This window comes from Macrotis lagotis, chromosome 6 (assembly GCF_037893015.1).
Source record: "Macrotis lagotis isolate mMagLag1 chromosome 6, bilby.v1.9.chrom.fasta, whole genome shotgun sequence".
NCBI classification, from domain to species: domain Eukaryota; kingdom Metazoa; phylum Chordata; class Mammalia; order Peramelemorphia; family Peramelidae; genus Macrotis; species Macrotis lagotis.
In genome coordinates this window covers 233,428,511-233,450,575 of record NC_133663.1, presented here as the reverse complement: position 1 = coordinate 233,450,575, position 22,065 = coordinate 233,428,511, and the positions used below count along the sequence as shown (strand labels likewise).

Sequence of the window (22,065 nt, the reverse complement as noted above, 5' to 3'; positions counted from 1 at the left end):
TTGCATCATCAAGAAATCTTAAATGATCTTAACAAATGCTAGGGAGTTAGTATTGCAGGGGTGATTTTAAAAATTAGACTAAGTTTCACTCTGTCAAATCAAGTGCTTTTTTAATTAAAACCTGTTAATATAACAGGATCTTGTATTCTCTTCACTTTTCAATTGCCTTGTGGCTAAAAATGTGCTTTGTTGTGGAAGGTCACCCATAGAAGCCTAATTGTTTGTTCCCTTTTCATATATTGATCATTGATTCTTGTTGTGTGCTTTAACCATTCTCGTGAAGATGTGAAAGATGTGAAAATAGGTATCTGGACCAGCAGTTATTGATAATTTTCAAAACCAATTTTTCCCTCCTCTGGTAATAATATCATCTGTAGTGTTTTTCATTATTCAGGAATCTTTCACTCTTTGACATACTTGGAAAATTAATTCCTTGGTTCTTTTAAAATCCTATCTCTACCAGCACACTTTTCTTCTATATACCTTTGATCAAACCCAGATGCTCTTCTTGGCTTCATTTTCCTAAGTTCTATTTGTTCTTTTTTTTTCTTAGCACCTTAAGAACTGAAACCATAGTCTAACTGTGTGGGCTTCTCTGTGATTTGTGATGAGAAGAGATCATTGTAGAAATGCTGGCAAATCTGTTCTAATTTGTATGTATTTGTTATCTTCTTCCAGATTTATCTATATGCCCTGGGAGAAGCCTCTATCCAACTTGGGACCTAAATGATCAAGTTTTTTTTGTTGTCTCTTACTCTCACCCCAATGTTTTTTGTTGCTTTATGAAGTGATTCTGTTCCCAATCTTCATTCATTTTCCTCTGTATTGATTTTTGAATTGTTTGTTCCCTAAAAAATTTTTTTTCTGCTAGACTGCCATGTCTCTGTCTCCCAGACTAATTTTTTCTTTGTTGAAGTAGTCTTTAGGCTCTTTTTTCCTTCCCTTTGGTGAATTTTATATTGGATAATTTGAGATGTCAATGTTTTTACTTTTATTCATTTCCCATATTTTAAAGTATAGTGCTTGCCTAAATAGGTCAAGTTGGAATTGTTTTGATTGAATGGGGGAGGGTGAGTTCCTCATCTTTGTGTTTTCTTTGATTTTGGTCATTGGTCAAACTACTAGTCGTTGAGCTGTCTATATACAAATAACTGATTATAAAATGTTTATATTAAAAACAAATCCTTAAAAAGAAAGTTTGGTTTCCATGCCAATTCATATTTTGTTTCCATTCCTATTCATAATATAATGAAAATATTCATGATATGCCAGTGTGAGTATGAATGAACTGTGAGCCTTTGGCCTTTTATTTAATTATAAATCGTGGTGACACAACAGCTTAAAGAAGGGGCATCCCTGATTTTATTAGTACTTGGAAACCTTTGTAGCAATGGAAGTTTAAACTTTATTACAGCTGGTAGTAAGTAAATTATCTATAGTATTGAAACTTAAATGATTCATTCAGTCAGTATGTGTCACAGGACTTGAACCTACATATTTCTGGCTTTGAAACTAGCTTTCTGTCCCTGTCATGCTGACTCTTAAAATTGTGAACCATATTTTCCCACCTACTTTTCATTCTTTCCCTGTGCTTACTTTTCCATTGAAATTACCAGGACTTATATGAGTATTGACTTAGTTTGGAGAATCTTATCCAGTTTTTTCCTAGAAATTCTTTGCTTTTTCATCTTCAGAAGAGGTTGTTGCATAAACAGCTATCTCATGGTGGTCTTTCTGTCTGTTTATCATGAGCACTGTATGGCAAAATATTCAAATGCACCATGACATGATATTTCTTGTTGCCCTTGGGTACATAAAAAAAAAAACAATTTCCTTACCATCTTTCATCTTTTTGAGGATAGTTGCAAGTCATTCTATAATCAACTAATTTCTCTATCTTATGATTTCACATAGAATGTCATGATTCTGTTCCTCTAGAAGTGTATCATTGGTCTTTGGACAATGGTTTCAGACTTAGAGAACACAGGTTAAATTAATATTTATAGATGATCTTTAAACAGTGGTTCATAGCACCCTACTTCCTTTTAGTATTTTGTAATTTTCACAAGGAGAGTTGCCATGGACCATATAATAATGCTAGCTATTAATTTTTTATGTGTTTATTTTGGGGTTGGCATGAACAAAGAATTCCTCACATAATGTTTAACCTGCTGGTGATTAGTCTGTTTGTATTTAGATGGGCTGATTATCAAATGGCAAACGTAATCTGTCACTGAGTCCATACAGAAGAACAAAGAAGAGACATTAAAAAATATTCTTATGGCAAGTGTTGATATTTATAATAATACCTCTCCATTAGAAGAAATCACAGAAAAAAATTATTTTTTATGTAGGAAGAGACTGCAGACCAGAAAGGTCACATCATAATTTAGTAATATAGCCAAGATGTCTATCCTCCTGTGGGCTCCAAGATCTTGTAGGGACCCAATTCCGGTCAGTACCTTTCCCATGATAGTGACTTAGATCTTCCCACTGATTCTACAGTCAGTCCCCAAAAGCTTGTACAAGTGAGTTATGTTATACACTGTCCTGAAGAGCAAACTCCCAAACTCTGGGACCTTAGAAACATCTCCTTAATTCAGGTGGTGGATAAAACTTAAAGCTATCCTGAGGGTTGTATGTGTAAGAAGAGAATCACCTGATAGAGGCCACATCTTGTCTTGTGGAAGGGTATCTACAGTCAAATAAACAAGGAAATTATTATTTGAGACCCATATAGGCTTTTGAGTTGACCCAAGGAAGATCTTTAGGGGTTATTTGTGAATTGTTACTAAAGCTGACACAAGCTCCCTCAATTACAGATTGGAATACCTAATTCTCCAGAGTACTTTGACTTTCAAGTTAAGTTGAGTATTCAGTAACTCAAATATGGCCACTAAAGAAGTATAAGAACTAACCACAGATAGTTGGAAGCCTGCCGGAAGCTTTTGAAGTCTATAGAGTTACTCTTATTTAGTAAGGTTCTGGGTAGTGGCTAGATCTAGTGTGTTTTCACTTCCATTTAAATGAATGGAATGGTGACATTATAATGGAAATTGAACTTCTAGAGTGATTAAATCAAAGAAAAAGATGATGATGAGGAGAGAAAAGGGTTACCTTGAGAAACAAACTGAACTAGGTAATAAACCTTTGGAGTTTAGAGCCTTATTGTGTCCAAGTATTACATTCATTCTTGGCCTGAAATGGGGGTGAGGGGTGGGAAAGTAGGGGAGGATGAGTTGTCTCTCAACAGCAGTAATAGATCTTGGAGACTGAAAAGGATGAGTAAAAAGATCAAGAGCTTCTTGTTTGCCTTAGGTGTGTCTTGTTTCAATATTTTGACAAACATTTTTGGAACTGGTTTTGTTTACTTGAATCAGGCCTATGTTTTTTGTGCCAGTTTTTTTTTTTTAGTCCCCCAGGTTGAAAAGTGAGACATTCATTCCAGATGTGAAAGTTTTCCCTAAATAGTTTATGCATAAAGTCTAGGTTGTAGCACTTAGCAATGATGAACATTCTGTGGGGAAATTTGGTGCTGGTTTGACCTATTTTTGTCACTGTGTTTGATCTACTACTACTACTACTTGATGTATTTCTATAGCTCCATTTTTTCTAGGTTGTGTTTTTAGTTTTGTCTTTTATCCTGATGGTACTCTCTTAGAGCAATGCAGGGCAGGCATCATTTATCCTTATGTTTTCTTGTTCAGTTGTGTTTCAGTCCTGTCTGGGTATTTGGAGTATTCTTGGCAAGCCTAATTTTAAAATATCAAGTATGGGCCCTTTTTGTGGTTCATTTGTTTTAGTTATGTAGAACAATCTGTGATCCTATTTGGGGTTTTCTTGGTAAAGATGCTGAAGTGGTTTGCCATTTCCTTTTCCAGCTCATTTTACAGATGAGGAAACTGAGATAAATGGGGTTAAGTGACTTGCCCAGGGTCACACAGCTAGTGTCTGAGGCTGGATTTGAACTGGGGAAGATAAGTCTTCTTGTCAGACCTGAAAGTCTATCCATCCAGCTTCCCCTGTGGTGGTTGGGGTTGCTCAAGTTGAAAAGTGTACTGGTTAACTAGAGGGAGAGATTGTTGAGTTCCTTGGACATCGATGAAATTGTGAGAATAGAGTAAACCACACTAACTCCATGTTATGACTCAGTTCTGTTGTCTTTTTTCTGTTCAATTAAGGATCTAATCCATTTTCTATCCTATACTACAGATTGGAAAATTGACTCGGAAAGTAGTGACTTATGTGGAATTATATTAAATCACTTGATCCCCAATGGGGCTGAAACTTGGTCTGAGATGAAAGTCCATTTCTTGTTATTGTTCTCCTTCTTCCTTCTCCTATTTCTCCTCCTTTTCTTCTTTTAGAGGTCTTCCTATCTCACCCAGGCTGGGAATACAGCAGCTTTTCATGATTTGTTTTCACTCTTGATCAGCTTGGAGGTTTAATATGCTCCCTTTTTCTGACTGGACTTGTTCATCTCTCTTGTGGCAGTCCAGTCAACCTTTGTTCCTTGCAGCCCATTATCTTTGTGCTGCATTGATTTGGTCACTCATTCAATAATCTAACTCTTTTGCAACTCAGAACTCCTAAACTTAGATGATCCAGGAATCTTGACCCTTCCCCAGAGCAGGGAATATAATCCTGTGTCATCATGTTTCCAAATTGCTTTTCATTGTTTTTTTTTGTTTGTTTGTTTTTGTTTTTTCCAAGCTAGTTTTCCAGTGGAATCCTAATCTGTAGACATAAAGGGTTTAATGTACTGAAACAGTGCGGGCGGGTAGGTGGCACAGTGGATAGAGCACTGACCCTGGAGTCAGGAGTACCTGAGTTCAAATCTATCCTGGGACACTTAAATGATTGTCTGTGTGACTTTGGGCAAGTCACTTAATCCCATTGCCTTAAAATAAATAATTTTCAAAACAAAACAAAACAAAACATGGTAGAAGAATCTGGAGAGTAAAGAATTATTGACCCTTCATGAAAATGTGGGTTCTGACCACATAGGACTGTTCAAATGAACTGATGTGTATGAAAATGATTTACTTAAAAGAATCATGAAATGATTAACTCGTATTATCATTATTATTTTTTTTAATTTAAATCCTCTAATGATACTATAGCTTTAAACTTTTCAATTAAATAATTAAATATATTCTCCAGTATAGTTCTTTCCAAAGATGTTAAGTATTACAAACATTTTTGCAAAGATTGTTGTCAAGTTAATATTGTTCTGTTAACCTTTAGGGGATTTATCTTTTTCTGTTATTTTTCTATCCACTTTTAGTAATCATCTCAAGAAAATTATTATCTCAGGCCCAATCCTAGCAAATCAAAATTAGGAAGAAAGGTATAAAGAGCTCTGGAAAGGAGAATGAAATGGAGAAATTTTCAGAACTGCCAGAAACATTTATTGGATACCAAAAGACTCTAGAAATTCTTGTACTTGTCACTGTATTTGTATGTTTATATATATATATATATTTTTTTTTTTCCCTTTTGTTTTCTATATACTTTAAGCTTAAATCAGGAATTAGGAATTATAGTCCCCTCCCTACCTCACATGGTTGTCTTTTTTTTTTTTGCAAGGCAATGGAGTTAAGTGACTTACCCAAGTGTCTGTCTGATTTGAACTCAGGTCCTTCTGATTCTAAGACTGGTGTTCTATCCAGTACACCATTTAGTTACCCCTAAACTAGGGGCAAATCTTACCTCTGACACACTGGCAGTGTGCAGAATGTTTAATTTTTGTGTTCTTATAGGTAATGATTAAAACTGTAGGTTAGAGAAAAGATATTGATCTGCATTGATAAATAGTTTGCTTGCTTGGAGTTCTTTACTACAGTTTCCTTATCTCCATGAAAATGGTACTCTTATCTCAAACCTATTATTTTTCCTCATAGGCTATAGTTTCTGCAAGCAGGTATTCTTGCTTTTTCTTTTTTTTATTTTAAATTTTTTTAAATTTATTTTTGCAAGGCAGTGAGGTTAAGTGACTTGCCCAAAGTCACACAACTAGGTAATTATTAAGTGTCTGAGGTCATATTTGAACTCAGTTTCTGCTGACTCAGGGTCGATGCTGTATTCACTGTGCCACCTAGCTGCCCCCCCATTTAAAATTTTTAATATCTTTTATTTTTACATAATTTAATTTCTTTTGATATGTCTCATTTTGTCTTCCCCAGTAAGACTGTTTTATTATGTAAGACCAGTTCAACAAAACTATTCAGCATATTAAGGGACAGGGAGGTGGTACAGTGGATAGAGCCCTAGGCTTGGAATCAGGAAATTCATGATCATGAGTTCAAATTTGGCCTCAGACACTCTTTGTCCCTGGGCAAGTCACTTAACTTTGCCTCAGTTCCCCTAACAAATCGAACTAGAGAAGAAAATGGCAAACCTCTCCACTGTCTTTATCATGAAAACCCAAAGGGGGTCATGGAGAGTTGGACACACTGAACAACAAAAACAATTCAGCACACCAGCCAAGTCTGACAGTATGTAGTCAGTATTTCTCACTCAGTCTCCAGCTTCTAAAAACAAGAGAAAAGGGGGAATTTCTTCATTTCTTCTTCAGAGCCATTGCTTAATCATTATAACGACACAAGCTTAGTTGTTTGTTCTTTATATTTACATGGAGTCTGGGAATCTGAATATGTTTACTGTTTTCCTTCTTTGGCATACTTTTATTCTGCATCCATTCATTGCAGTCTTTCTCTACTCTTTGTATCACATGTAAAAAATACTGCAATAATGTTTTAGTGCATAAAAGGATCTTTATTTTTGGTTATTTTCCTTTTCAGGTTTGTACCTAATTATTGATGTTTTACTCATTTTCTTTACACAGGTCCAAATTACTTCAAAATACACTAATATTTCCATCTTTTCACAGATCCTCCAACATTGACAATGTTGTTTTCCATCTTTGTTAAGCTGCTGGGTATATAAAAAAAAACTGCAGGGTAGTTCTGAATTACATTTTTCTTATTAGTGATTTGAACATTGTTTCAAATAGTCATTAATAAGTTTTGTAATTCTTTTGTACACTATTTCATAATATCCTTTGATGATTTTGGTGATGGCTTCTGTTCTTAAGCATTTCATTTACTGCTAACTATTTTGAGTGTGATGCCTATATCCGTGATATTTGATGCAAAAATTTGTTTCCACATCAGCCACTTCCCTTCTTAATATAGTTTCTCTTATTCTGTTCATGCAAAAGCTTTTCAATTTCTTGTAATCAGAATTAGCTCTTATATCGTTTTCTATAATCACCCCTATCCCTTGTTTAAGAATTTATCCTTTATCCTTAGCTGTGAAAAAATGTATATGTGTGTTTATATACAAACATACAAAAATACACAAACACACATTTATCTATTAGAAGATGAAGTGTTGGGTCTGGAGTCAGGAAGATTCATCTTTCAGAGTTCAAATCTGGCCTTAGAAACTTACTAGCTATGTGATCCTGAGCAAGGTACTTAACCCTGTATGACTCAGTTTCCTCATCTGTCAAATGAACTGGAGAAGGAAGTAGCAAGCCAGTCTAGTATCTGTGCCAAAAAAACTCCAAATGGAGTCCTGAGGAGCTGGATATGACTTAATAACACAGCATGTGTGTGTGTGTTTATGTGTCTGTCCACATATGTGTTTTAGTTTATGCTATTATTTGATCTAAACCTAATTTTCTCTCTCTCTCTCTCTCTCTCTCTCTCTCTCTCTCTCTCTCTCTCTCTCTCTCTCTCTCTCTCTCTCCTTTCTAGTTTTCCTTGCACTTATTGTGTAGTAGTGTTTTTCCCTTAGGTAATTAGTGTTTTTGGATTTGTTAGATACTAGACTATTGAATTTTACAGTAATTCTCCCTTTGTTTTATTGATCTACTTTGTTATTTTTAACAACTATTAATGGTTTTGATAACTACTTTATAATATAGTTTGTAGTCTGAAAGAACTATTACTCCCTCATTGCTACCTTTCCTTATATTTCCCATGATATTCTAGTTCATTCATTCTTTCAAATGAATTTTGATTTATTTTGTTTAGGTCTATAAAGGATTCCTTTTGTTAGTTTTGATTTGGCACAACACTAAATCTGTAAATTAACTTTTGTAGTATTGTCCCTAGCAGCTACTAGCATCAAATAGCACTCAAATAACCTTCCTTTTTATTCGATGAAGGAAGGTTTTCATTTCATTTTCATTTCATTTCATTCATTGACTGTACTTTGGTAGATTGACTCCCAGGTATTTTTTTATTTATTTTTAATGGATTTCCCTTTCTGTTGCTACTTCTGAATTTTGTTATTGCTCTATAAAATGTTATTGATTTTGAAAGTTTATTTTGTAGCTTGAAACTTTACTTAAACTGTGTGAATTTTATTATTTAGTTTCATTGATGATTCTCTGGAATTTATTTGATTTTTTAATGGAAAAGCTAGGAAGAAGTGTTTCCAGTTTTCTTCAATTTTTATAAAAACTTAGGTTCATTTAGTGATTTGTTCTGATGTCAGTACTAAACTTGGTATTTTCTATAAAACAGAAAATAGAACCAAAATACTTTTAGCTTTCAACTCCTGTGTCCTGATAATTTTGGTTTTTGTCAGTTGATTTTACAAGGTTGTTAATTAACTTCTTGTTTCTTTCCTTTTTTTTCCCTGTTTCAGGAGACTGCTGGGCATCATAACAAAAAAGGATGTGCTAAGACATATGGCCCAGATGGCAAATCAGGACCCTGAATCCATCATGTTTAATTAGACCACTCATACTTCTAAGGCATGTGAATATTACTTTGGAGAAAAGCAAAAATGATTGTATCATCTTTTTTTTTAAAAGAAACAACAATATGCCACCAAACCAAAATGAAAAACTTTATACAGGGAGCAGTGCGAAACAAAAAAACTTTGAAAGGAATTGAAGAAAGATGAGACATTTATTAAGTCATTGGATAAATAGGTTAGCACTTTAATTCTCTTCAAGTTTCAAACTGTGTTTCCCTAAAGTGTTTACTAACAACTCAACTGGTACCCAGGTAAGTTTAAATAGTGTGGCCTATGCATGGAAAGGAAGGAAAAACAAAACTAGTTCGTTGTCTAGAGGACCATGTGGGAGGCCTTGACTTGGGAAAAAAATGTGAAGCTTCAGATTCATAAGCATAGAGAATAAGTATGTAAACTATTTATTTGTAACTGAAATTTTGTTTCTTTGTTACTGAATCATAAAAAGACATTTGTCACCTATTTTGTTTTTAAAATTAAATTTTAAGAGACTTAAAGCTGTAAGTATTGAAAGAAATTCACTCATGGAAAGGCTTTTTCTTGCTCTCTTCTCAGTTATTTTGGTCACCCAGTTGTAGCTTCACAATCACCATGGCTTCTGTGTGTTAAAATTAAAGATTTGGGAGAGTGAATCTCTTCCCTATGCAAATCTTATGTCTTAAAAATGCACTATGAAAGTGTTCTTGAGTTTGGTTCTGGATTCCATTAACCTTTCTATAAAGAAACATATTCTTATTTTGAAGGCATCCAGCATAGATGATTTATTTGTATCTGATATATTAATGTATTTGCATTAGCCTAATTTCTCCATTCCTCTTGATTAAGTCTTCTTAAATACTACTCAGTTCAGCATGGGACAATAGAAATGCTTTTTTGGGGTGTGCAATAAAACTTGCATGCAATAAAAACTTGTTCTAAGTTCCAAGGGGGCATATAACAGTCATAATAGATTAGCCATTGTTAGTACCTTTTATTACCAGATCTTTTTAATTACCTTAGTTAAATAGAGTAAAAAGGTTCATAATGGAAAGCCACTCTAAATCTGCTCAAATCAAAACAAAAAAAAACACTAAATAGATACTAAATCTTTCTCATTTTGTTCTCTCTGGTTTGTATCATGGTCCAGTAGTTTTACTGTGTTCTTTCAAACTGACCACCAAAATCTCAGAAATGTTGGTCTCATTTTAGCCTTCTGATGCCTCTTTTCCTAGGGTGGATGTTTTTGTAGTGGAATGTAAGTATACTTTTTCTTTCCCATTTAGGGCTACAATTTGGGAGAAAAGGTTAAGGTGTCTTAGGGATTAAACAGTGGTACAATCATTTTAGGTGGAACCTGTCAGTTGCCTCTTTTATTTTCCCTCTGGCTTTTCTTTTTCTGGATCCATTGCTACTCTTTTTCTGATTCAGTCTTTCTGAAGAAGATACTTCCCATTATCCCTACTACCTACATCTTCCTCCCTTTGCCTTAAGTTCCAAGACACAGAATCTCCAATATTGGTGTTTCAGATTGTTTTTTAGATGTAAGAGCATTTTTATGAATTTTATAAGTTTCTAAGGGTTAAGAACATTAAGAGTTTCTGCTGTCAGTTGTCAGTTCAAGCCATTTCACATTGAACATATAAGTCAGTTATGGTTTTTCCTTAAACTACCCTTCACAAATAGTATAGAAAGTTATTCATTAAAGAAAAAGATATAATAAATTTTAAAAATTTTTGCATGAAAATGAAGGTCCATTTTTTTGACTCTCAATAACCTTTAATCATATCAACTGTCTTGTCTAAATTGTAGTTTAGTCAGACACTTAATAATTGCCTAGCTGTGTGGCCTTGGGCAAGCCACTTAACACCATTGCCTTGTAAAAATAAACAAATAAATAAATAAATTGTTTTAGTAAAACAAGTTTAGTAAACTTGTTTGAAGATCAACTAGGTGACTCAGTAATAGAGTGCTGGACCTGAAATCAGGAAGACTCATCTTCACTCCCAATACCTTTACTAAGAAAACTCCAAATTGGATCACAAAGAGTTGGATATGAATGAAACAAATGAACAACAGCAACAATAAAGGCTTTTGTCATGTTGACTTAAGTCCTAGAGTTGGCAAACCAAAGTATCTAAAAACATGGAGGAAGAAGTAATGTTAATGACAGAAAGTCCTTAGCTGATTGAGTTGATTTATTGTTATGTACATGACTCTAATAATAATAGTTTTGATTTTCTGAAATCTAGATCCATTTTTAGCTAAAGCCTTCTTAGTATACTATAGTTTTTAAAAGATTGAATTTTAACAATGCCAATATCATTAAATCTACAAGATTTACTTTCATTCCAGCTTAAAGAAGCTCCAATAAAAGTGTATTCCATTATAACCTAAGCTTTTTTAGGAGATTAGGTCTGTGCCCTACCATGACTCAGGTTAGAAAGACTGATTAAATTCTCTTTAATTCTAATCCAGTAAAATAAATATGGGAACTAGACCTGTGACTTCACTGTTCTTTAGCCATACCTTTAAACTGTGATTCATAATTGCCCTTTGAAACAAACCCAGGATCAGAAAAATTGAGTTAAAGTAAATAATAAGGGGGAACATAATTGCCTCTATGTACCATCTAAAAACAATTTAGCTTCTCTGCATTCCTGTTTTTTGAAAATGTTCATTGATAATTTAGCCTTCAATTAGGATATTTTAATCCCATTTGCCTAGAGATATAAAGAGCAGTTATAGGAGGTGAGTTCATGGTATTTATAATTGTATATAAGGGAAATGTATATTTTTCAGACTGGTGCATTTTGCCGGACCAAAGGCTTATAGATTTGTTTACAAAGGTGATCTGATTGTTTTGCCAACGAATTTTGCAATAAACATACTAGCAGCAATTTCCTCCAGTTTAGATTTTTTACCTTTTTCCATGGTGCAAAATAGAGTATGCTGGGTTTGGAGTCAGTAGATTTGGGATTAGAGTTTGGCATTACCACTTGCTACTTGTGTGACCTTAGACAAGTCAACTGTCCTCACTGATCCTCATTTTCTTCAACCATAAAATAAAGGGCTTGGACTAAATTATTTTTTCCATGGTCAATTCCATCCTTATTCTTCTGCAGCTAAAGAAGTCCATTCACAAATAAACAAATGGTAAATCAAAGGCTGATGAATAAATTCTCAAATAAATGGATTCTCTGGAAATGAAGATGTGTACCATATGATAGTGAAATAAAATTTCTTTTTTTTTTAAATAAAATTTCTCAAAACAATTAACATTATATTTGACACCTGCTGTGATGTTCAACTTTGGTTCTAGAAGAAATCTCATATTTTGTTCTAATTCCTTTTCCTGATATTAGGTTGACCATCAGGCATTGAAGACTATGCCAGTGAACTATAAACCATGAACTCTGGCAGGTCCTTCCATCTTGGACAAGCCAAATACAAAGAGATTCCTCACTGCTAGACTTGCCACCAGATATTCAATAATTTTCTGACCATGGCAGCACAGGAAACAAAGTTGTACCTGCCAGAAGAGAAGTTATCAGTGTATTTTATTCTTAACATTCATAAAGGTTAGAAAAAGGTAAAAGTTTAGTAATGATTACTTCAGTATCTCACTTTAACATGAAAATTCCACTTACTACTTAATATCAAGGTACTAGACTGGAAAAGGTGAGAAACTAAATGGATGAGAAATCTTGAATCATGACATGAGTTCAGTATTATATTTTTGTTTTAATTTTGCATGAACAGTATTTTGTTAGATTCAGCTTCCAACATTTATTCTAAAAGACTAGCTAATGTTACCCACCCTGGGTTGACATTAACCAGATCCAAAACTAACTACCATTGGAATACAGTTCATTTTATGCCCTAGATTTGCTGGAAATGAACCCATGTGAACAGTATATGAGATCTATTTTCATTTGGTTTTGAAATGACAGAATAACAATGTCAACTTAAAAAAAATGTAGCACATTGTGTAAATGTTGGCACCTTACTGGAAATTAATGTTTGAACTCTATTTTTCAAATAAAACAAATCTACTAGAACAGAGTTGTGAATTGGATAGATGCTTGTTTCTTAACATATTTAGGCTATGAGATTAAATACAAGATAGCTTCAGGATATTTAATCCAGGGAGAATTGCTTAAAATTTAGGGATTCAACTTTCTTTCAACAAATGCTAATTGAGTAATAAAATAGCAACGTTTTGTTACACTGAAAAGAAAAAGTAAACAGTAAAAGGCAAGTAAAACAGAATCTCTTTTCTCATGGAACTTATAATGTAGCATTATTCTTAATTGTTTAGTGAATCTGTGAACCTTCCTTAAATTTTCTTTTATCTCAAGGCTATCAATGGAATGCCTATGCTGTCCATCAGTTATCTCTCTTTCCATGTGACCAGTCCATTTTATTTCTCTTTGGCATCTTTTATATTGTATATTCCTTGGCTGTATTGTGTATAACCACTTAATTTGGTAAGGAAATAAAACATACATATGTTTTTATACACACACACATACACTTTATATATATACACACGCACATTTAGCTTTATCTTAAAACCATTATGGTCAATATAGCATATGAGTTTATATCAAAGGGATAGCCATTATCCTTTCTGGGTGGTTCACTCGCAATCTAGGTGACTTTCTTTGAATAGGTGCCAGCCAAAGCTGTGACCCTATTAATTACCACTTAAATTCTCTCAAGATATATCAATAGTTTGTGGGTAGTGTTGGTGGGAGAATACACTCTTGCCAATATAGCTCTCAGCCAGAGGCATAACCTTTTGCCTACAGTTCACTCTCATGCTCTCAGGGGTATGTGGGCAAGAATTCAAACCTTGCCACTGTAACTCCTGAGCTCCACTTATGTAACCCAGTCCAAATAACACCATTGGCAGTTAAACATGAAACATTTACAAAATGATAGGGCAAAACATTAACATTTATTCTGTCTTGTCAAGCACATGCCTTCCAAGGGACTCGTTTGGAGAAATCTATGCCAGAGCAGTTTGTAATTTTAGATAGAAGACTTGATGTCCTCGGTCTCCAGAAAATAGTCAGTTACAGATTCTTTGAAGTAGTTGATCAGCTCTTCTCTTGACAAAGTTATTTTTTTTTTAATCTCAGGCCGTGAAATGGGAACAAGCTCTTTTTATCACACAGCAACCCTTTGTAGGGTATTGAGGAAGAGTTCAACTTTTTCAGGGACAAGCAGTTCTACTGCCAAGCTCTCAAATGTGTCCTAGGCCCTAAAGAATTACTCTTCATCTGTAGATAGCGACAAAGCCATGTAGCTAACTCCTCAAATAGCATGAATTGTGACAAGAGTTCAGTATTGTATTTTTGTTTTAATTTTTCTACTTTGTCCAATTCTCAAGTGAAGATGTAGCAATGAGTTTACACAGCTCTCCACTCAGCAGCAGGACTTGGCTATCTTCAAATGACCTTTCAGGACATTTTAGTCAGCTCTCAGATAACTCATGTTTCCCCCTTAGAGCTCCCCCTCCCAATAACAAATTCTTTTTCAAAAAAAAAAAACAGTGTCTCTATTTTAATCATTGTACTTCTTAGTAAAACAGCTGTTGAGTCTCCTTGTCAGTGTAGCTCCTAGAAGTTTTTTTTGTTCTTGCACAATTTTTCTTATTGCCTCCTGCCACCAATACATCTTTTGATCAGCTTCCATTTCTTCCTTTCTCCTTTTTGCCTCTTCTGAGACAGGTAAGTGGCACAATGGCTAGAATATAGAACTTGGACTCAGGAAGGCCTGAGTATGAATTCTGTCTTAGACCTCTACTTGCTGTCTGACCTGGGGCAATTCACTTAACCTCTTTCAGCCTCAGTTTCCTTACCTGTAAAATAAGGTAAGTTCTCTCCCTTCCCTCTGAGCAGATTCTTAGTATAGTTTGTATCTCTCCTCAGCATTTCATCTAAGTGGATTTTTTTTTCCTTCCAAAAATGACCTTTTTTTGGTCCATTTTAGCTACCAAAAATGTCCAAAAGAGGCAATAGCCTTACAGATGTGTTGATATTCATTTTTTGTTTGAATACATATGCTTATATGTATAATTAAGATTAACTTTTTACATGCAAATTGAATTTAAAGATGTAAAGAAGCAATGTAAGTAGGGGCGGCTAGGTGGCACAGTGGACAGAACACCAGCCCTGGAGTCAGGAGTACCTGAGTTCAAATCCAGCCTCAGACGCTTAATAATTACCTAGCTGTGTGCAGCCTTGGGCAAGACACTTAACCTCATTGCCTTGCAAAAACCTACACAAAAAAACATGCAATGTAAGTGCCTTGAGATCAAATGAAGGGAAAATCACTTTCAGCTTAGAGCATCATAAAAGTTTCATGGAAGAAGTGGTATTTGAACTTGGTTTTTGAGGAGGATGTCAGTAGATACTGAAAGAAAGGAAGAGTATTTCAAGCAGAGGGAATGCCCCTAATCTTCAGTATAGAGTAAATAAAGAGTGTACAATATTATAAGGCAAGAATATAAACACAAGATGGAAATAGATTATATAAGGCCCTTGAACCCCAAGCTGAAGAGTTTGATGGTTTTTTAATGGGACTGTTAGGTGGTACAGTGAATAGAGTACTAGACCTGGAGTCAGGAAGATCTGAGTTCAAATCTAGCCTTGGACACTAGCTATATGATCCTGGCAAAGTCATTTAAGTTTCTTTTCCTCAGGTTACTCATCTCAAAATCAACTAGAGAAGGAAATGGCAAGCTACTCTAGTATTTTTGGCAAGAAAATCTCAAAAGGGATCAACTGAACAACAAAAGTTATTTAATAAATACTTGCTATGTTGAATGTTGTTCTTAGCATAATGGGAATAAGAATATTAAAGAGGACAGATGAGATATTGCCTAGGTAAAATTGAGTCTTGAATCAAGGGGGTTTTTTGTTTTTTGTTTTTGTGTTTTTTGAAGTGACCTGCCCAAGGTCACAGCTAGATAATCATTAAGTGTGTCAGGCTGGATTTGAACTCAAATCTTCATGACTCTAGGGCCAGTGCTTTTTCCACTGTGCCACCTAGCTGCCCCCTGGGTAAAATTGTAGGACTTTGAGTATTTGGATTTGGAAAGGAGAAAGAATCTAAGAGATTGAGAGAATGTTAATATCATTGATAGAGACCGAAGATTTATAAGAGGTGGGGAGGATTTGGGGTAGAGAATGAATGAGAAACTTAGTATTGGACTTGTAAAGGTTCAGATATTAGTAGGATGTCTTTTTTATTGTTCAGGCATTTGCTAATCATGGCTGACTCTGGGGTTTCTTGGCAAAGGTACTAGAGGGGTTTGCCATTTCCTGCTCTTGCAGGTGAGGAAACTGAGGCAAGCAAGGTTCAATGACTTCCCAGGGATACACAGTTACTAAGGGCCTAAGGGATGTCCTTAGGTAGATATAGCTATTTGGCATTTGGAAGTAGTAATATAGAGATTAGAAGTAGAGATTCAAATTTTGTATATTGTTGTTTGACCTTTTTTGAAGAAGACCAGTAACATCACAGGGTGCTATCCTGATTTATGTGTAAACTAGATTTAAGTGAGGCAGAGTTACACAAAATTATCGATCATATTTTCTCTTCCATAATCATTAAAGTCAAACCAGCTGTTGATAACTTGGGATGCAATGGTTGAGCTTGGTGTCTTCAATGTCTAACCAAGATCTAAAGTGCTCCACAGCTTCAGGCACTTTCATAATCATTGATACAAACTGGTCTCATCAGCCCATCCACGGGGGATGTCTTTGCATGCTTGGCGTAGACATCTCCCTAACTCAACAATGGTTTTGACACCTGTTGGATACCATCAACCTGATTTAACTCATCTGCCTTGCTGGGCATCTTAAAAGTATCTAAAAGTTGGTGATGGGAGAAGATATAAAGGGAGAGAATGTAGAGAAAAAAAAAAGTAAATTGTAATACCTCTGTATATAAAGAACAGCAAATTATGTTTATTTTCTTTGCTAAATTATTATAGTACTATAAAATGTGGAGCACCTGATTCACCAGAGACTGTCTTTATTGCTAAGTGGTTTGATTGATTTTAAGAAGATGTTGATAATTCACCTTTAAGTTGATTGGGTTAGCTTAAAGAATGTTATGGTATGAGATAGACTAAGAGTAGCCCAAATTACATATAGGTCTTTCACAATGATGGAAGAGCTGAGATAGGATGAACCATTTGTACATGCTTGGCAAGCTTCCAAATTTTTACCTTAATACATTTGAAAATTGTGCTTCTTATTTGTTATTCTCCCCCAGAATCTTTGTACCTTCACTTTATCACATGTAATTTAACTTAACACAGACTATAAATCTCCATTCAATGAAGAGAATTTTCTGGCACTAAAATATTGTTGTTTAGTTATGTTTCAATTCTATCTGATTCTTCATGACCTCATTTAGGGTTTTCTTGGCAAAGATAACTGTTGTAGTTTGTCATTTCTTTCTCATTTTTACAGATGAGGAAACTGAGGCAAATAGGGTTAATTGACTTACCCAGGGTCAGATTATGTGTGTATTTAAAAAATAATTTTAAGAAGAGGCCTTTGTTGAACTTCTCTGCAGGTAACACCTTGGTAGAATCTTTACTTTGCCTACCCCTAGGCTGAACTCTGCTGAAGAAAATACTATTGAAAATTTTATTTAGCCTATTTTGGCAACAAACAGTCTAAATGACTGAGCAATTTGAAGAAATCCTGGAAAGACCAGACTGGCTACTTAGACAGTGTCAGTATAGTTTCTGGTGAATAAAACCATACATATTTTATACTTGGTTGATAGTTCACTATCATCACAAATGTAGCAAAGAAGAAACAGTTTGGGTGGGAAGTTGTGACTGGTATATAAAGGAAATATTGTTAACCCCCAAACTGTAGAACCAGACTTCCAGGTCATTTCTCCATTAGCAGTGATGATTTGGATTTCTTGTCTCTCACTTTCTTATCCCTCCTCCCCACTTTCTTATCCCTCCTCCCCTGTGACCAATGAATTAGCTAGGCTTAAAGATATCCCTTAAGCCCAGGGAACAGAGATAAGTAACCAGCTTGGGCCTTGCCTGGAATGATCTGGGCTTTGTCTGCTCTGTATCTTAAGCACTGAAGATAACCTTTGTGATTGTTAGGTCTCTTGATATCATGGCATTTCTCTTACTCCTCCTATTGAGTTTTGTCTACTTCAGGTTGACCTGAGATTATTAACCCCTTTTAAGCTCTGGGGGTCTGTCCTCTGATATCATCTGACCAAGACAAAAGACTTTGTGAGGACTCTATAATTATTAAAAGAAATGTCCCTGAAAACTACCATTACATGTAGTTGGAAAAATAAATAAGCAAGCAAGCAAATAAATAAATGTTTAGCCATTTCAGAAAAGAAATGTTCCAATAGAATTCCATGGTATGTAATTGGATCTTCTATCATCCTGAAGTTTCCCAGATCCCTTTGGGTAGAGCTTATTTGGACAGCTACATGGAAAACTGGCAGTTGAAGGAAATTTTCCTTTTTAGATTTTTACAAATGATTAATTATGGAATTCTAGGAAATAGATGCAGAATAGTTCAGCCAAACACCATTCAATTTCCTCCTTCCTTGAATACCTTCCCCCAGAATATATAACATTGAAAAACCAGGACCCTTTAACAAATTTAAAGTATCACCTTAACTCCAAAGTAATGGGAATTTTTTTTAACAAGCAAATATTACCAGGCTACACTTGTCTGTTGCCTTTGAGGATGGAAAAAAAATCCTAAATATATTGTGTGGTTGCTGAGACACCTTAATAGTTTGACGTGTGGAGCAAGAGTTCAGGAAACACAGGAGTGTGTGTAACTTGCCACTTTTCAGACAACGTAAAACTGAACATAAACCACACTTCCTGATGGAGGAAAACCTCCCCAGTGCAAGGTTAACATGGCAGTAATTCTTGTTGGTGAACCCTGGGAATGCTGTGCCTTCTGAAGCCGGCCAATCCTTCTATGAACAATAGTTTGGGGGGAAAAAAAAAGGTGGTTAATGGTTTCACCCAAAGAGCACAACCCCCTCTCAGTTTTTATTTGAAAAGGTTAGATCAGTCTGAGGATGACCTAACAAATATACAGCTGAATTCTTATAACCCACTTCCCCTGAGTTTTTCCAAGTTGAAACAAGTCCACAAGCTTCCACTTTTTTTGATCTAATGGAGGAAGCTAATGCTGAGATAACACTTTGGAGGGGCTGAGTACAAAAGAGGATTCAGAATGCATGTTGTTACAATCCCTTCCCAGTTCATTGGTAGTTAATTGGCTAGAAAGGAACTACCATATGTTCCAGGCAGATAGGGGAGCATCTATTTTTGGCAAATCTTCAACATTGTATATCATTAAAGAAATGGTTTTGCAGAATGAACAGTAAGTACAAGCACCTTGTGGGGATTTCCAAAAAACCTCCTTCAGTCAGTTTCTGGCTCTCAAGATGATGTGAGCAATTTATATGTGAGTCCAGCCTTTGTTATGGGAACACATATTTCAAAGATTAAACGGCTTCTCCCAGCCCAAACAGACTCTACAAGAGGAATTGAAAACACACACATAAATTCTGTTCCCTCAGACTACTTAACAGTTTAGACCCAGTGGACAGCTTGAGGGAAGAAAAGAAGGACAACAATTCCGGGGGCTTGCATGTTGTTGGTATACTCGCACACAGAGAGGCTTTTCACCTGTCCATGTCCAATATATAACTTGATTGTAATGGGTTATGTTTTCCACCTGAAAGGAAATTCGAAATTGCCTGTTTCCTGGCCCTGTCCCCTTCTCTTGCTAGATTTTCTTCTTGATCACTTCCTAAATTTTATTATGTTTCCATTGAGATTAATTGCCAAATATGGTTGCTCCTTTGGATTAAATAATTAACAAAGCAATTAAGGGTCAGGCACAAAATCTTCTAATCTCCCACACATACAAAAAACAAGTCTAATCCCTTCATTTGAGGAAATCTAGAAAGATTAACTTGCCCAAGGTCATGTGGGTAGTCCAGGATTTGAATTTAGTTCCTTTTTGACTGCAAACTCAACATTGTTTTGAATGTGCCATGTATTTCTACAAAAATATATATTAAACTGAGCTGTTCTATTAGTTTCCTTGAAGTAATGAGGAGTTGTGGAGAGAAAATCCAAGATACTTGGCTTGAATTATGGAGAGGGCCCATTGAGCCAGTACTGTAGGTCCACATTACAGTTCACCCTCCATCGCATTTGATCTGAGTACTCTTATATCATGTAACCTCCTAGGACCTTTAGTTCCTCATTTGCAAAATGTGAATAATAACTTCCCCATCAAAGAGCCGAACCCAGTGACTTCTTTGAGGCCTTTTATTGCTCTAAGACAAAAGTTCTAATGATTTCAAAGGAAGGGAGTAGGGTGAATGTGGTGCTTAGGTCACGGAATGAGAGTATAGCCTGAATAATTAGGTTGGAGGGAAGATTTTGACTTACAAGACCTATAATTTCATGTTTATGAGGTCAACCATTCTCTAATTTTTTAGCCATAAGAGGAAAATATTTCTAAATGATGCTCTAAATGTCCTGAATGGAGCCTTGTAATTTTATGAAGTATGAGGAACAGTGGTTAAATTTTGATATATTTTAGGCAATTTGTTCTGACCTAGCAATCACAGAAATTAATAGAGCTGGATAATTGGAAGTCAGTATGGAAGAAACTTAGATTGGGCCAACACCTCACACGCTTTACCAAGATAAGATCCAAATGGTTACAGGACATAGACATAAAAAACAATACTATAAGCAAATTAGAAGATCAAGGACTAGTCTACCTGTCATATCTATGGAAAGGGGAACAGTTTATGACTAAGGAAGAGTTGGAGAACATCACTAAAAACCAATTAGATTTCGATTACATTAAATTAAAAAGCTTTTGCACAGATAAAACCAATGTAATCAAGATCAAAAGAAATGTAGTAAATTGGGAAACGATCTTTACAACTAATGATTCTGACAAAGGACTCATTTCTAAAATATACAGAGAACTGAGTCATATTTTTAAAACAAAAAGCCATTCCCCAATTGACAAATGGTCAAAGCATATGCAAAGGCAATTTACAGATGAGGAGATCAAAGCAATGCATAGCTATATGAAAAAATGCTCTAAATCATTAATTATTAGAGAAATGCAAATTAAAGCTTCTCTGAGGTACCACCTCACGCCTCTCAGACTGGCCAGTATGACCAGGAAGGATAATGATCATTGTTGGAAGGGATGTGGCAAATCTGGGACACTATTACACTGTTGGTGGAGCTGTGAATTCATCCAACCCTTCTGGAGAGCTATTTGGAACTATGCCCAAAGGGCAACAAAAATGTGCATACCCTTTGACCCAGCAATAGCACTACTGGGTCTATACCCTGAAGAGATGAGGAAAAAGGGTAAAAACATTACTTGTATAAAAATATTTATAGCAGCCCTGTTTGTGGTGGCAAAGAATTGGAAATCCAGTAAATGTCCTTCAATTGGGGAATGGCTTAGCAAACTGTGGTATATGTATGTCATGGAACACTATTGTTCTATTAGAAACCAGGAGGGATGGGATTTCAGGGAAACCTGGAGGGATTTGCATGAACTGATGCTGAGTGAGATGAGCAGAACCAGAAAAACACTGTACAGCCTAACAGCAACATGGGAGTGATGTTCAACCTTGATGGACTTGCACATTCCATGAGTGCAACAATTGGGAATAATTTTGGGCTGTCTGCAAAGGGGAGTACCATCTGTATCCAGATAAAGAGCTGTGGAGTTTGAACAAAGTACAAGGACTATTCCCTTTAATTTGGAAAAAAAAACATATCTTATTGTCTGATCTGGTTACCTCTGAGAATTCTGTTCTCTTTAAGGATATGATTTCTCTCTCATCACACCCAATTTGGATCAAGGTACAACATGGAAACAAAGTAAAGACTGACCGAGTGGTATCTGTGGGGTGGGGGTGGGGGGAGGGAAGCAAGATTGGAGGAAAATTGTAAAACTCAAATAATATCTTTAATAAAAATAAAAAAATTAAAAAAAAGAAATTAATAGATCTGATTAGGGAAAAGGCAGAATTTTTCCTAGGTTCCCACTAAGTTTTGTATGTCATTGTAGACTTGTAATATCCCATATCTTTTAGCCAAGACTTGAGAATTAAGTGTTTTTAAGCTTTCTGCCCAGGAGCAAGGAGGATAAGAAAATTTAGGGTATAGTCAATTTACTTGCATTTATCACACAAATTGAACCAAGTTTCTAGAATGCATAGTTTCATATT

General features: G+C 35.3%; 1 protein-coding gene across 5 annotated transcripts in view; it reads left to right on the top strand.

Moving 5' to 3' along the window:
• The window catches only part of CLCN4 (chloride voltage-gated channel 4), a 115,643-nt gene extending 94,920 nt beyond the window's left edge, over window positions 1-20,723 (top strand). For all 5 annotated transcript variants that reach the window (XM_074192478.1, XM_074192474.1, XM_074192476.1 and 2 more), the window contains one exon: window positions 8,662-20,723. In XM_074192478.1, the coding sequence (XP_074048579.1) occupies window positions 8,662-8,752 (91 nt within the window). In that variant the 3' untranslated portion in view covers window positions 8,753-20,723. The remainder of the gene's footprint in view (window positions 1-8,661) is intronic.
• Window positions 20,724-22,065: the final 1,342 nt, after the last annotated feature.